At 46.1% G+C, this 15341-nt stretch overlaps 1 protein-coding gene across 2 annotated transcripts in view; it reads left to right on the top strand.

The window, feature by feature from the left end:
• The window catches only part of TNKS (tankyrase), a 330445-nt gene that overhangs the window by 265392 nt on the left and 49712 nt on the right, over positions 1 to 15341 (top strand). For both annotated transcript variants that reach the window (XM_082255809.1, XM_082255808.1), the window contains exon 13: positions 10049 to 10128. In XM_082255809.1, the coding sequence (XP_082111935.1) occupies positions 10049 to 10128 (80 nt within the window). The remainder of the gene's footprint in view (positions 1 to 10048; positions 10129 to 15341) is intronic.

Here is a 15341-nt window from a genome sequence, read left to right as displayed (position 1 = left end):
TAATTTTTGAATGCACTGTTTGACATAGACGATACTGTGTCACTTAAATTTTCAGTTTTCATAACAATTTCAGCATTCTGTCTGTAACGCAAAGATATTTTTGCTTTCTGTACACAACCAGCCCTACCACGTTTATTAAGTGGCGGTTCACACTACCGCGGCACGACCTGGGGGGCGACCTGTGAAGTCGCGTGCACCGCGACTTCGGCGCCACTTGCACGGACTTCATAACATGAATGTCTATGCAAGTCGCCTCCAAGTCGCCCCGAAGTAGTACAGGACCCTTTTTCTAAGTCGGAGCGACTTGTGTCGCTCCTATTAGAAGGGTCCCTGTACTACACAATGGACCGCGACGGTCCACGACTTGTCAGGCTGACAAGTCGCACTAGTGTGAATGGGCAGTGTGATCCAGCACCTAGATGCTATATATTATTAAAAATAAATACAGGTCTCGAAGAGTTTATCAGTCTTTAGCACTGGCTTCTGCAGAACGCACAATAACAAAAAAAAGTAAGTGCTCATTACCTGCTAATATGTAGCTTTATTATTGTTTTCTGTTCTGCTATTCTAACTATATTTTCAACCTGTTTATCTTTTCTCCTCAAAGAAAGTGTGCTTGACCTACCCCTAATTTAAACAGGAAATTAGACCATGATTGCAATAATAATACATGAGCATTAACTGACTATTTACATGACATGCAACTAGGAATTTAATAAAGTATTTAGTAATAATCTGCATAACTTTCATTAAAATGTAACAGCCACTACCTCAAAGCAACCATGTGATAGAAGTAAAATGTATAAAGCAAGAATGTACCTGTAAGCAGGAGAGGCAATTCCGACTTACTGCATCGCTGAACTCCGCTCATGAGGGACGGTTCTCCAAAGTCTGCTGACACTTCAGGACTATTCCCTATAGCTCTTATTACTTGTACATGATTGCTTTATACATCCTGGCATCTGTCAGTGGTAGGGGGGGGGGGGGGTTAATTATGGGTGTATGTTTCACAACTGACTTTGCGAAACCAACCCCCCCTCCCCCCAAAAAAAAAAAAACATTTTTTTTTTTTAATTAAACCCATTGATAGGGGTTCCTTAAACAGTAAGCAGCACTTTTGCTTTTACTGTACACCAATGTAAGGGGAGACTTTATTGACCACCAGGGTAAGGGGGCATTTCATCACTGATTATTTGTGAAGGTGAACACAACAAATTTCTCTTCTATACACACTATTATTTTGTTATTGTATAGAACAGAGGTTTGTTAAAAAAAAAAAAAATAGGCCCAGGTGTAAAATTACTCTAGGTATGCCACATACCTTATTCTTTCTGCAGGTTATTGATAAAGTCAATGTACTGTCGTATGTAGCTATAATAATTTCGGCAGGTGTTTCATGAGATCTGAAAATTATTTTAAGGCCTCATGCACTGGATGCTTTGGGCATCTTTAATAGACTCCTTTCCTCCTAGCAGTGGCATTTTGGCAAAAAAAAAAGAGTGATGCTTGTAAACAAATGGTATGCATTTAGGCACAGCATTCGGGCGTTAATTCATTATTGGCTAGAATAATACTTTATTCTGGCCATTGAAATTAATTAGCGCTAAATGTGATTAGCGTTAATGCGTGTTTACATGCGTCAAACTTTTTTGCCAAAACATCACTGCACCTGGACACACTGGCAGTGTTTTTTTTTTTTTTTCTTCTCATTTTGCCTTTAAATGCCTATGTGTGCATGGACACATAGGCTAACATGCAGGGGTGTTTAGAGGTAGAAAAATAACACCCCTAAGAACAGCATTAAAAATATCCAGTGTGCATAAGGCCTAAGGCCTCTTTCACACGGGCGCACCCCCCGACGGAGTCCGTTCTGCTCAGCAGGGGATCGATCCGCCGATCCCCGCTGAACAGGTGGATGACAGCTCTGTCTCCGCTCTGTGTGTGGAGAAGGAGCTGTCAGATCCTCGCTGTCCTCTATGGGGAGATCGCATAAGAACTGACCGCCTGTCCATTCTCATCCGATCCCATCCGATCTAATCCTCCAGACGGATGAAAATCCTCCATCCTGCTTTCACGGACAGGATCGGAGAGCAGCGGGTGTCAGCGGACTTGTCACCGCTGACATCCGCTGCCCCATAGGGATGCATGGAGCATCCGATCAGGTCCACCTGAAAGACAGACCATCGGATCGGATTGCCCGTGTGAAAGGGGCCTATCTTCTGAGGTAGAAAAGTTGCCTTAGGGGATTGGTTTGCTTAATAAAAAGACTGCCACAAATGTAGTTGGGACCCTTTTGAAAACTGAATTTCTCTTACGTCCTCCGACAGTCGCCGCCTCTTCATATTCGTCACATATGGGGTATTAGACTTTGCTCCGAAGGAGTAGCTAGGCAACAGAATATGTTAACATTAAAGCTTTTAACATATTCCACCCTCAAGGGGTGGTCCCCTCAGTCAATACCCTCCTACTTCCTGCAACCATATCTCAGTTTTAATGTCTAGCTTGTCAGGAGTGGCTGGCTTTTTCTGTGCTGGGGCTTTCTGCCCCAGACTCTTTCTTCTTTTTGAAATTTTGTTTGAGTTTTCTCTCTACCTTTACTTAGCTGTTATTTTTGTCAGCGTTAGTTAGTTCTTCTGATGAAGAGGTTCATGCGGGCTGGGTCTCGGGCTGATCCCCCTGGTCGCAGGTCGTGGGTCAGTGGCTTCCCAGCCTGCCATCGAGCGTTCAGCCAGGTAACGCTCCTGGCACAGTGAACGACCCATCCCTGTTCGGTGCAGGGATGATTGGTGAGGTGGCTACCTCACTGGACGCTGTGCGGTTTCTTAACCCCCATTTTGTGCGTCTTGAATTGCGACTCTCCCTGCCTCATGTGCAGCGGCTTGTTCGCCTGTGCGGGTCCCCCACGCCATTGAGAGGTAAGTGTATCTATGTGGGGACCTGTCTGTCTGGGGGGGTGTCAGTCTGGGACTGTGTAACCTGCCTCTATTCACACTGCTTGTCTCCCTATCTCTCGGCTGCATGCTGTGGGCTGCAAGGGGGGGGGGGGGGGGAGCTGTGTGACACTGTGTGTGTCAGCCTGGTCAGTGTGAGAAGCTGTGTGCTGTGGGGCATGTTTTTTTGGCATGTTTGGGCATATACAGCGATCGCTGCGGCGATCTGACATGTATTCTTATACAGGGATGTCACGTGTGCATTACTGCACTGTGGAGCGGCGGTTTCGGCGCCAAACGGCGCCATTTTGCCTACACTCGCTCCGGCCGCATGTTTTACATGCATGGCGGCCATTTTCTTGTAGCCTCCATAGGCTTTCATAGAGCGCCCTGGCAGCATCACTTCCTCTTTCCAGGAACACCGATCGAGGCAGCAGCAGCGGCGAGGGTCTCCTCAGGTTTTATCCTTCTGTTCTTGCTATCCATTGCCTGTGTTCAGTTTGCATATTCCCTGTGGGCGTCTCATTGTGCTTGAGTGTGGTGCGGTGGGCTGCGCTTGCCGCGCTTGCTTAAAGGGGCAGTTAACCCTTTATTGTCCGGCATTACAGGGGCAATGGATTCTCAGGAGGGCAAATTTCCTACCGCCTTGGTGGAAAGCCAGGGGACCGCTGTTTCCCCCCCAGGGGGGGATTTAGCCGCTATTGTGGCTGGCCTTGCTGCTCAGGTACAGATGCTGGTGGCTGCTCAATCTACTAAAAGGCCCAGAGTTGCTCTTTCCTCTGATTCTGAGGGTGAAGGTGATGGGGCTGTTATGGCGGGGGCCTCCTTATCGGGGTCCCGCTCCTCCCTAGATCTAGTGGGGTCCGAGGTGGAGGCTGAAGTTGAAGGGGTTGATAATTCTCCCCCTGGCTCGCCTGAAGAGCTTGCAATCATGGATGAGTTGATTGCTTCCATAAAGCAAACGCTGCGTTTGCAGGATGAAGTGTGTCCCCCCGCCGCCTTGGCGGCTTATGGGACGCAGAGAAAACGCAGGACGCCGCAGGTTTTTCCCTGCAATGATGATTTTCAGCGCGCTGTTAAGGAACAATGGCGCAATCTGCGCAAACCTTTTGCTGTACCAAGTAGATTCAAACTGCGTTATCCTTTCTCGCCTTCCACTGATGAAAGGTGGTGTGTGCCTCCCCCAGTGGATCACGCAATTGCGGTTTTAAACAAAGCCACTGCGATTCCTGCAGAGGATTCCCCTGTGTTCCGTGATGCCACGGATAGGAGATTGGAGTCTCTTGCCCGTCATACTTATTCTGTTACGGGTTCTATGCTTAAGGCTCTGTTTGCTTCTCTCATGGCGGCCCAGGCGATCGCAAGTTGGACGCAGATGCTTAGGCGCGTCCTAGTGGCTGATTCGACCTCGCCGGCGACCCTGGATATGGTGGATCAAATACACCAAGGTGTCATGTATCTGTGTGATGCGGACCTGGACCTGGTTCCGTTGGCTGCACGTGTGCACAGCGTGGCGGTGTTGTCTCGCCGCCTGGTTTTGTTAAAATGTTGGTCGGTGGACCAATCTTCACGTAAGACCTTAGCCAATCTGCCTTATGATGGGTCTCGACTTTTTGGGGAGTCCTTGGATGTGTTGATTAAGGGGATCACCGGAGGTAAGAGCACTCTCTTGCCCCATTTCCCCAAGGCTAAGGGGGCTTCTGGGAAGAAGCATGCTAATTTTCGGCCCCCTCAGGGGTCCTTTCGTGCCTTTCGGCCGCACTACAAGGGCAAGCCGTTCAAAGGTCAAGGCTCTCAGAAGAAGCCCTGGTCTGGGAAACAGAAGTCCGGTCAATCCGGATCTGCAGCCCATAACAGTTCGGCCTGAAGGGGCGCCCTCACCCAGTTTTGGGGTGGGGGGACGCTTGCTCGGTTTTCTTCAGCCCTGGTTGGCCCGTGTGCGGGACAGATGGGTTCAGGAGATCGTTCGATCTGGTTACAAGATCGAGTTTCTCTCTCGGCCAGAGAGCAGATTTTTTCCCTCAAATCTTCAACTGTCTCCAGAGCGTTTGCGGGACCTGCACCTGGCGGTGCGGGACCTGAGGGCTCAGGGAGTGGTGGTTCCGGTGCCTCATCGGGACAGATTTCGGGGGTTTTATTCCAATCTGTTCACCGTGCCCAGAAAGGAGGGCAAGGTTCGTCCAATTCTGGACTTGAAGGCTCTGAACCGCTCTGTGCGGGTTCCCAAGTTCCGCATGGAATCCCTGCGGTCGGTGGTGGCTGCCCTGGTTCCGGGGGAATTCATGGCCTCCATCGATTTGAAGGATGCGTATCTTCACATCCCCATTTTCGAGGGTCACCAGAGGTTCCTTCGATTTGCCATTGCGGAGGATCACTACCAGTTCGTGGCGTTGCCTTTTGGTCTCGCCTCGGCTCCGCGGGTCTTCACCAAGGTGCTTGCACCGGTTCTGGCATTATTGAGGGCCCAGGGCATTTCTGTCCTGGGGTATCTGGACCACATTCTGGTTCGGTCTGCGACCAGCCAGGGTCTGGAGAAGGACCTGTCTGTCACGATGCAAACTCTGCAGGAGTTTGGTTGGACGATAAATTTTCCAAAGTCGACACTGAGTCCGTCGGTTCGTCTTCCCTACCTGAGAATGATTCTGGACTAGGTGCAGGCAAAGGTCTTCCTGCCGGAAGACAAACTCAGAACTCTTCAGGAGGAAGTCAGGTCCCTCAGGGACGTTCCGCACTCGTCTCTGCGGACGTGCATGAGATGTCTGGGATTGATGGTCTCGGCCTTCGAGGCGATTCCCTTCGCCCAGTTTCACACGCGGGGTCTCCAAGCGGAGATCCTGTCCAGGTGGGACGGGCGACCTCAATCTCTGGATCTTCAAATCTCGTTGAGTCATCGCACCAGAAGAAACCTTCTGTGGTGGCTCCAGTCCCCGTTGGTGTCCGGGGGCAAGTCGTTTCGTCCTGTCTCGTGGACGGTGATCACCACGGATGCCAGCCTGTCGGGCTGGGGTGGTGTTCTGGGCGTTCTGTCCGCCCAGGGAACTTGGTCGGAGGGGGAGTCTTCCCTTCCGATCAACATTCTGGAATTGCGTGCGATAAGTCTCTGTCTTCATCGCTGGACGGACCGGCTGCAGGGCTGCCCGGTTCGGGTGCAGACGGACAATGCCACGGCGGTGGCCTACATCAACCACCAAGGGGGCACCAGGAGTGCCCGAGCGGCTCGAGAAGTGGCCGACATTCTGTCTTGGGCCGAGACTCATGTCCCGGCGATAACGGCGGTTCACATTCCGGGGGGTGGAGAACTGGCAGGCGGACTATCTGAGTCGCCAGACCCTGGATCAGGGGGAATGGTCTCTCCACCCGGCTGTCTTCCAGATGTTGTGCGCGAAGTGGGGTCTTCCAGATGTGGACCTGTTCGCGTCTCGTCTCAACAACAAGGTGAAAAGGTTCGTGGCAAGGACGCGCGACCCTCGGGCAGATGCGTCGGACGCGTTAGTGGCCCCGTGGCATCAGTACAGGCTGATGTACGCGTTTCCACCGATTCAGTTGCTGTCCAGGTTCCTTCGCAGGTTACACTCGGAACGCAGCACGGTGATTCTTGTGGCACCGGACTGGCCTCGCCGGTCCTGGTACGCAGACCTCGTGAATCTGGCGGTCGACGCCCCGTGGCGTCTGCCTCTTCGAGACGATCTACTGTCTCAAGGACCGATATACCATCCTGCTTTACAGTCGCTGGCTTTGACGGCCTGGCTGTTGAGACCAAGGTCCTGAAGGAGAAGGGTCTCTCTCCAGAGGTCGTTCATACTTTGATCAACGTGAGGAAGTCTTCCTCGGGGAAGGTTTATTACCGTACTTGGAAGGCCTATTTTGCCTGGTGTGAGTCCAGGGGGTTTTCACCCCGCACGTACTCGGTTTCCCGTGTGTTGTCTTTCCTTCAAACGGGTGTTGATCAGCGTTTGGCGCTGGCTACGATAAAGGGTCAGGTGTCTGCACTGGCCGTTCTGTTTCAACGTCCCGTGGCTTCCAACTCCTTGGTTGGCACTTTTGTTCAGGGTGTGCGGCATCTGGTTCCTCCTAGGAGGGATCCTTTGCCCCCTTGGGACTTGAATCTCGTTCTGTCTGTGTTGCAACGTGCTCCTTTTGAACAGATCAGGGAGATCTCGTTGTCTATGTTGTCCAAAAAGGTCGCCTTTTTGGTGGCGATCACTTCGGCTCGCAGAATGTCGGAGCTGGCAGCTTTGTCCTGCAAGTCTCCGTACCTGGTTGTTCATTTGGATAAGGTGGTCTTGCGACCTAATCCTTCTTTTCTTCCGAAACGAGTTTCGGAATTCCATCTTAATGAGGATATTGTCTTACCTTCGCTGTGCGTGAAGCCTAAACATCCAAAGGAGGTGAGATTGCATTCTCTGGATGTTGTTCGGGCGATAAGGGTTTACCTTAAATCGACTGAGTCTTTTCGAAAGACGGACTCCTTGTTTGTTCTTCCAGAGGGTCCTCGGAAGGGCATGGCGGCTTCGGCCTCTACCATCGCCAAATGGATCAGGCAGACCATTGAACAGGCCTATGCCTTGCAGGGGAAGGTTCCCCCTGTGCCTGTGAAGGCGCACTCTACTAGATCTTTGAGTACGTCTTGGGCCTGTCGTCATGGGGCTTCTGTAGCCCAGGTGTGTAAGGCGGCGACTTGGTCGACCGTACACACTTTTACAAAATTCTACAAAGTAGATGTTCAGGCATCGGCGGATGCTTCCTTTGGCCGCAAGGTTCTTAGTGCGGCAATTCCCTAGGGTCCCTTGTTGGGGACCTCTGGCTGTTGGGATGAGTTTTTTATCCCATGGTTATTTGTCTTTTCCTGGGTTGTTGCTCCTGTTGAGCACTTGTTTTTTCCTGTTGCCCAGCTGGTTTCCTTCCTTTGGTAAGGTTCCTTTCTTTGATGCGGAGACTGCGTTGCCTTTTCGGCGCGGATGCGTTTCCCACCCCTCATGTTTGCACTGCTTTGGGACGTCCCCATATGTGACGAATATGAAGAGGCGGCGACTGTCGGAGGACGTAAGAGAAAACGGAATTTTTGTAAAATCTTACCTGTAAAATTCCTTTCTCTGAGTCCTCCGACAGTCGCCGCCCCCGCCCCTCTTTTGGGGTTTGGTTGTATACTCTACTGCTATTCCACTAAAACTGAGATATGGTTGCAGGAAGTAGGAGGGTATTGACTGAGGGGACCACCCCTTGAGGGTGGGATATGTTAAAAGCTTTAATGTTAACATATTCTGTTGCCTAGCTACTCCTTCGGAGCAAAGTCTAATACCCCATATGTGACGAATATGAAGAGGCGGCGACTGTCGGAGGACTCAGAGAAAGGAATTTTACAGGTAAGATTTTACAAAAATTCCGTTTTTTGAGATGTGCTACGGTAAAGACAGGGAATGCTTAACTCATGTCAGTTTCTGTCTTTACCCTGACGCATGCACCATAATGTATGTTTAGAATTGAGGTCAAATGCCTTACAAGCTGAAGGCCACCCCATGAACTCTGAGATTACCACATAGTTAATGTATGTAGCCCTATTTAATTTTTTTTAAAAGTGTCTGAAAGTCACAATAACCATTTCATTACAGTGTTCCTATCCTTTAGATAAAAACAGGACCTTTACCAGTTTCTAAGGATCTTTTGGCCCCTAGAAATTGAATGTTGATTTGCAGGCTGCTAGAAAATATCGAAACCCATTGACAAACATTTAAAGCCTAATTTCGATAAAGATTTTTTTTTTTTTTTTTTTTAAATCAGCACAGGGTACAAGTACGTACATTTGGAGTGGAGCTCCACCCAGTAGGGGAAGCTCTGCTTGTTTGCTTCCTTCCTCCCCTCCACTGCCACATTTGGCACCTCTTGGGGGGGGGGGGGGTGCGGATACCTGTCAAAACCAGGTATTTACTCCCACTTCCGGGTAAGATCGCCACAATCGTTGTGCAGTGATCTGAACTCTTTCACCAACCCAATACCTCTGCAGCTATTATTAAGAGTGCTGGATCTGGTCTTAAAAAATGCCGGCTATGCCTTTTTTTTTTCACCTCCCTCCTCCATTCCTAAAAGCTGTACTACGGCTTCCATGTGTGAGAATCGATCTATAAATGGAGGACAGGCAGGGCAGGTGAATGAAAGATTGGCCTCCTCCATTCATGATCACCCTTTATTCATGGAAGCTATAATACGAGGGTAGGGGGCGAAAAGGGAGTGCATAGTCATCACTCTTGACGAGTGCCCGTGACAAGTTTGGCTCCCATTTTAATCCACGCAGCACTGGAAGATTATGACTGGGAGTCAGGAGACTTCGGTTTTCAGTTAGAACAGCTTGTCACAGCACCAGGGGCACTTCTTATTAAATGTACCATCCCTGTGGTAACTACATTATTATACTTTTTTTATTTCGCTTTCGATTTCATCAAGTACAGAAATTACCTGTTGATCATGCCAGAAATCCAGTGTCTTTATCATTTCCTGAGAGCTGAAGTAAAAGAACAAACAATTTTATCTTCCTTCTGTAAACTGCTAATCCTCCCACGTCCATATAATGGGGATAAAGAGAGGATGACATATTTGAAGTCCAACCTGGGTGTCAACCATGGCTCACTCTATAGATACACAGTGGATTGCATTATTGTAGCAATTCTAGTACAGGGATTCTGTTATTCATGGATTTACCAGAGAATATAATGTAAAAAGCCTAATCTACAGACTGGAGAGCTGCAATGTATTACATTTTTTTGGTTTTAAGTTTGCATGGGCATTTGCTGGAGTGTCTTTCAAATTGCATTGGTCTCAGTTTTACCTTCCTTTTTTTATTTACCGTACTTACAATAGCAATAAACCTCCTTTACTCCATTTTATGGATATTCAAAGTTGTTTGATCAGGTTACTCTCACATGGCAATAAAAAATCCTGGTCCTTATTCTTTCATGTAAAGTTCACATGTCTTTGTTAAGAGCCCATTTCTACTGCTCTGTTTGGCTGTTCTCATTCCCTGATCAAATTAAGAAAAATGGTTATCAAATGTGCTGACTAACTACATTACGTTATTGAGCAGGTCTTGCATTTTATTTTTTATATCATTTTTTTTTAAATAACAGAGAGCACACCTGTCCGAACATCTGATGTTGATTACAGACTACTTGAAGCTTCAAAAGCTGGAGACTTGGATACTGTAAAGGTAAAATACAGTTCTGCTTTGTAAGCATTTCTAGTAATAGTTATAGTAGGATTTGAAGTAGAATTCCACCCAGAGTTTAGTTTTACGTGTTAGGCAGTAACCTTCTGGATGTTTTCTGCAGTAATAATTAGGCCTGCACGATATTGGAAAAAAAATATATTGCGATATTTTTTTTTCAACGATATATATTGCGATATTGAGGGACCCGTCAATCCAGCCTTTCTGACCATACAGGGTTAATATATGTTACTGTAGGGAATGGGATTCAGTGCACACTGCAGCCTTGTACCATAGGGTTAATGTTACTGACACTGTAGGGATTGGGAAGGATGCTGGGAATGGAAATCATGAAGCATGCAGGCAGCCTTCTAAATTTTAATTGCAGATACAGGGCACTGGGCAGGTCAGGGTTAATATGGTAAAATCAATTACTCAGTGACAGTGTGGGCTGTGGAATCGATCAGAATATTCAGTCACAGACAGTCTTTCTCATAGTGGTGGTGGTAGGAGGCTGGAGCGGTGGACTAGGAGCCAGGAAAGGATCACAGCACAGCCGCATACATTTACTCACTCGTGCACTGCAACCTGCCCCACACGTTCAGTGAGTCTCACTCTCCGCCCTAGTTTTCTCAATGGCTCATTCAGGGAGCCAATCACGCCGTGAGTAGCGGCACAGCGGAACCAATCAGGTGTGCAGGCACGCGTGATTGGTTAGCTGTGCAGCTAATCACGGCGTGATTGGCTCCCTGAATGTGCCATTGAGAAAACTAGGACGGAGAGTGAGACTCACTGAACGTGTGGGGCGGGCTGCAATGCACGAGTGAGTCAGTGTATGCTTACCGCTGAAGTGTCCCGACTTCTCCCTGCCTAACACGGAAGTCTGTGAGTCCTCCTGTCCTCCTCCGAGTCCCTTCCCCCTGCCTATGCAAATATCGTGACCTCGGTGATATGAATATCGCCTACGGCCGCAGAACGATAGTCGATATCATAGCGACTATCGTTCAGCCCTAGTAATAATTACACTATATTATTAAAAGTATTGGGACACCTGTTTTTACACGCACATGAACTTTAATGGCATCCCAGTCTTAGTCCAAAGGGTTCAATATTAAGTTGGCCTACTCTTTGCAGCTATAGCAGTTTCAACTCTTCTGGGAAGCCTGTCCACAAGGTTTAGGAGTGTGTCTATGAGAATGTTTGACCATTCTTCCAGAAGCATTTGTGAGGTCAGGCACTGATGTTGGAGGAGAGGGCCTGGCTCGCAGTGTCCGTCCTAATTCATCCTAAAGGTGTTCTATCGGGTTGAGGTCAGGATTTTGTGCAGGCCAGTCAAGTTCCTCCATTCCAAACTCGCTCATCCATGTCTTTTTGGACCTTGCTTTGTGCACTGGTACGCAATAATGTTGGAACAGGAAGGGGCCATCCCCTAACTGTTCCCACAAAGTTGGGAGCATGAAATTGGCCAAAATGTCTTGGCATGCTGAAGCCTTAAGAGTTCTTCCCTGAAAGGAAGGAGCCAAGCCCCACCCCTGAAAAAAAAAAAACCCACACCATAATCCCCTTCCATCAAATGATTTGGACCAGTTCACATAGCGAGATCCATAGAGACCTGGATGAGCGAGTTTGGGGTGGAGGAACTTGACTGACCTGCAGAGGCCAGTGACCTCAACCCAATAGAATATCTTTGGGTGGAATTAAAGTGGAGACTGCGAGCAAGGCCTTTTTGTCCAACATCAGTGCCTGACCTCTCAAATACACTTCTGGAAGAATGGTCAAACATTCCCATAGACACACTCCTAAACCTTGTGGACAGTTTAAAGTCACATAATTTATAGTTGAGTGAGTTTGTCAGAGAGTTTGGAAGATATTCGTCCATGCACCTCCAGAGCTTCATTACTGTTTGACGTTAAGGAAATGTTTCATTTCTGCCCACAGCCTCCTGTGGGATCACCCCCACTGTCACAGGAGTATGCAGGGAGGAGCATATGGTACACATTGAATATATAACTGTTCTCCTAGTTTAATGCTGCAGAGTTTGCCAAAATTAGCTTGTCTACCTGACCACTTGCAGGATTCCTTTCTTTCTCGGTAATATAGTATATTGCTGTAAGCAGATTTTTACACTGTTTCACTTTGAATTCCTACCTGCCTTTGGTTTCTTTTTGTGATTCTAGAAATATTTATTGAGCTTGAATCATAAGGCTTTATGCTTGCTTTCAGCGAGTTTCATCTTCATTCTGTTGTATTCATGGCGATTTTTTAGTTGGATTCTTGTGAAGCATAGGGATTTATTTACTAAAGCTGGAGAGTGCAAAATCAGGTTCACTTCTGCATAGATCATTCAATCAGAATTCAGAAGACTTTTTTATATATATATATATATATATATATATATATATATATATATATATATATATATATAATATATCAAAATTACATTAATAAAAAACGATATGCAGTGTGTCCCTGATGGAGTCAAACTTAGGATCCCAACAGTCGAAAGTATATCTTCAATATATTAAAATGTTTGAGTGCCTTACTGTGCTAGCACTGGCAAATGCCAGTGCAGATATCCTAGTGCAGGAAATTAATTATGGCTTAACATGTCATTTTCATCTGATATGCAGTGTATTAGCACAGAAGCTGCTAGTAAACTACAAAATATTCTCATTTAGGAGTGTATTGTCACGGGTTGTTAAAAACTGAAGTAGAGCTTGCTTGATCATAATAGCATTCTGTGTGTTCATGAGCTTTGTGTTAGTTTTGTGGAAACTGAAATTACTTTTATTGGTCCATTTATATATAAGTAAATTGGTGGAACCTATACCATTGTAAGGCATATACAGTGCCTTGCGAAAGTATTTGGCCCCCTTGAACTTTGCGACCTTTTGCCCCATTTCAGGCTTCAAACGTAAAGATATAAAACTGTAATTTTTTGTGAAGAATCAATAACAAGTGGGACACAATCATGAAGTGGAAGAAATTGTCCGTGCAAAATTATTTAGCCCCTTTACTTTCAGTGCAGCAAACTCTCTCCAGAAGTTCAGTGAGGATCTCTGAATGATCCAATGTTGACCTAATGACTAATGATAAATAGAATCCACCTGTGTGTAATCAAGTCTCCGTATAAATGCACCTGCACTGTTATAGTCTCAGAGGTCTGTTTAAAGCGCAGAGAGCATCATGAAGAACAAGGAACACACCAGGCAGGTCCGAGATACTGTTGTGGAGAAGTTTAAAGCCAGATTTGGATACAAAAAGATTTCCCAAGCTTTAAACATCCCAAGGAGCACTGTGCAAGCGATAATATTGAAATGGAAGGAGTATCAGACCACTGCAAATCTACGAAGACCTGGCCGTCCCTCTAAACTTTCAGCTCATACAAGGAGAAGACTGATCAGAGATGCAGTCAAGAGGCCCATGATCACTCTGGATGAACTGCAGAGATCTACAGCTGAGGTGGGAGACTGTCCATAGGACAACAATCAGTCGCATACTGCACAAATCTGGCCTTTATGGAAGAGTGGCAAGAAGAAAGCCATTTCTTAAAGATATCCATAAAAAGTGTTGTTTAAAGTTTGCCACAAGCCACCTGGGAGACACACCAAACATGTGGAAGAAGGTGCTCTGGTCAGATGAAACCAAAATCAAACTTTTTGGCAACAATGCAAAACATTATGTTTGGTGTAAAAGCAACACAGCTCATCACCCTGAACACACCGTCCCCACTTTCAAACATGGTGGTGGCAGCAGGGACAGGGAAGATGGTTAAAATTGATGGGAAGATGGATGGAGCCAAATACAGGACCATTCTGGAAGAAAACCTGATGGAGTCTGCAATAGACCTGAGACTGGAATGGAGATTTGTCTTCCAACAAGACAATGGTCCAAAACATAAAGCAAAATCTACAATGGAATGGTTCACAAATTAACATATCCAGGTGTTAGAATGGCCAAGTCAAAGTCCAGACCTGAATCCAATCGAGAATCTGTGGAAAGAACTGAAAACTGCTGTTCACAAACGCTCTCCATCCAACCTCACTGAGCTTGACCTGTTTTGCAAGGAGGAATGGGCAAAAATGTCAGTCTCTCGATGTGCAAAACTGATAGAGACATACCCCAAGCGACTTACAGCTGTAATCGCAGCAAAAGGTGGCTCTACAAAGTATTAACTTAAGGGGGCTGAATAATTTTGCACACCCAATTTTTCAGTTTTTTATTTGTTAAAAAAGTTTGAAATATCCAATAAATTTCGTTCCACTTCATAATTGTGTCCCACTTGTTGTTGATTCTTCACAAAAAATTAGTTTTATATCTTTATGTTTGAAGCCTGAAATGTGGCAAAAGGTCGCAAAGTTCAAGGGGGCCGAATACTTTCGCAAGGCACTGTATCTGGAGAACAGATAGAGCTCACTAAAATAAAGACATGAATTAATAAATAATGTGTTTTAGCGGTTTCAAAAAGTTGTTTAAGGTAATGACTCTCATATTTAGAATGGCCTTTCTGCTTCTACTTTAAGTGTGCTGCAGACAGTGTTGATGCTGAATGACAACCAATTAGTTCAGCTAAAGGGTGCACCTTTAGCCTCCTTAAAATATAGCTAAGGGCCCTTGTAAAAATAGTTGGTTTGTTTCAAAAAGCTTACCTTGCAGGTGTAAAAGATAGTTCCTGATGGTCAATCCCCCTAAACATCATCTCCTCACACTGTACTCTAAATTGTAAAAATGCATACGGTCAATGATACTTTTTTTTATGTGCAGGGACATTAAAGTTTTCAAGAGAAGATTTTGATTTGTACCCCCTTCTTTTAAGATTCAAGCAGTACTGCTTGAATCTTAGAAGAAGGGGGTATATCCCAAAAGCTTGTCATGAATATTTTATGGTTAGTGCAATAAATAAATAAATAAAGTACAACAGACAGTACTGTACTTACATTTTTTTCTTTAACGAGTGCACGAATACTGCTACAATCACCCTATGTCTAAGAAGATATTTGACTTTTGTGTAATGCAGTGAAAAAATGTTTAATGTGATAATGAAGTATCCTTTTTTCATGTTCTAAACTGAGCATTGATCAAATAGGAATAAATATACATTTTAGTTGACTTATTGGACTTCTAAATCAACATTTCCAATGTTGATAGTCAATCCCCCTAAAATCTCCTCACACTGTACTCTAAATGCAGATGGGAATCCATATTTCTACTATAAT

The sequence above is a fragment of the Pelophylax lessonae genome, assembly GCF_965119305.1.
Source record: "Pelophylax lessonae genome assembly, chromosome: 1".
Classification (NCBI taxonomy): domain Eukaryota; kingdom Metazoa; phylum Chordata; class Amphibia; order Anura; family Ranidae; genus Pelophylax; species Pelophylax lessonae.
This window is presented reverse-complemented; position numbering and strand designations above follow the sequence as displayed.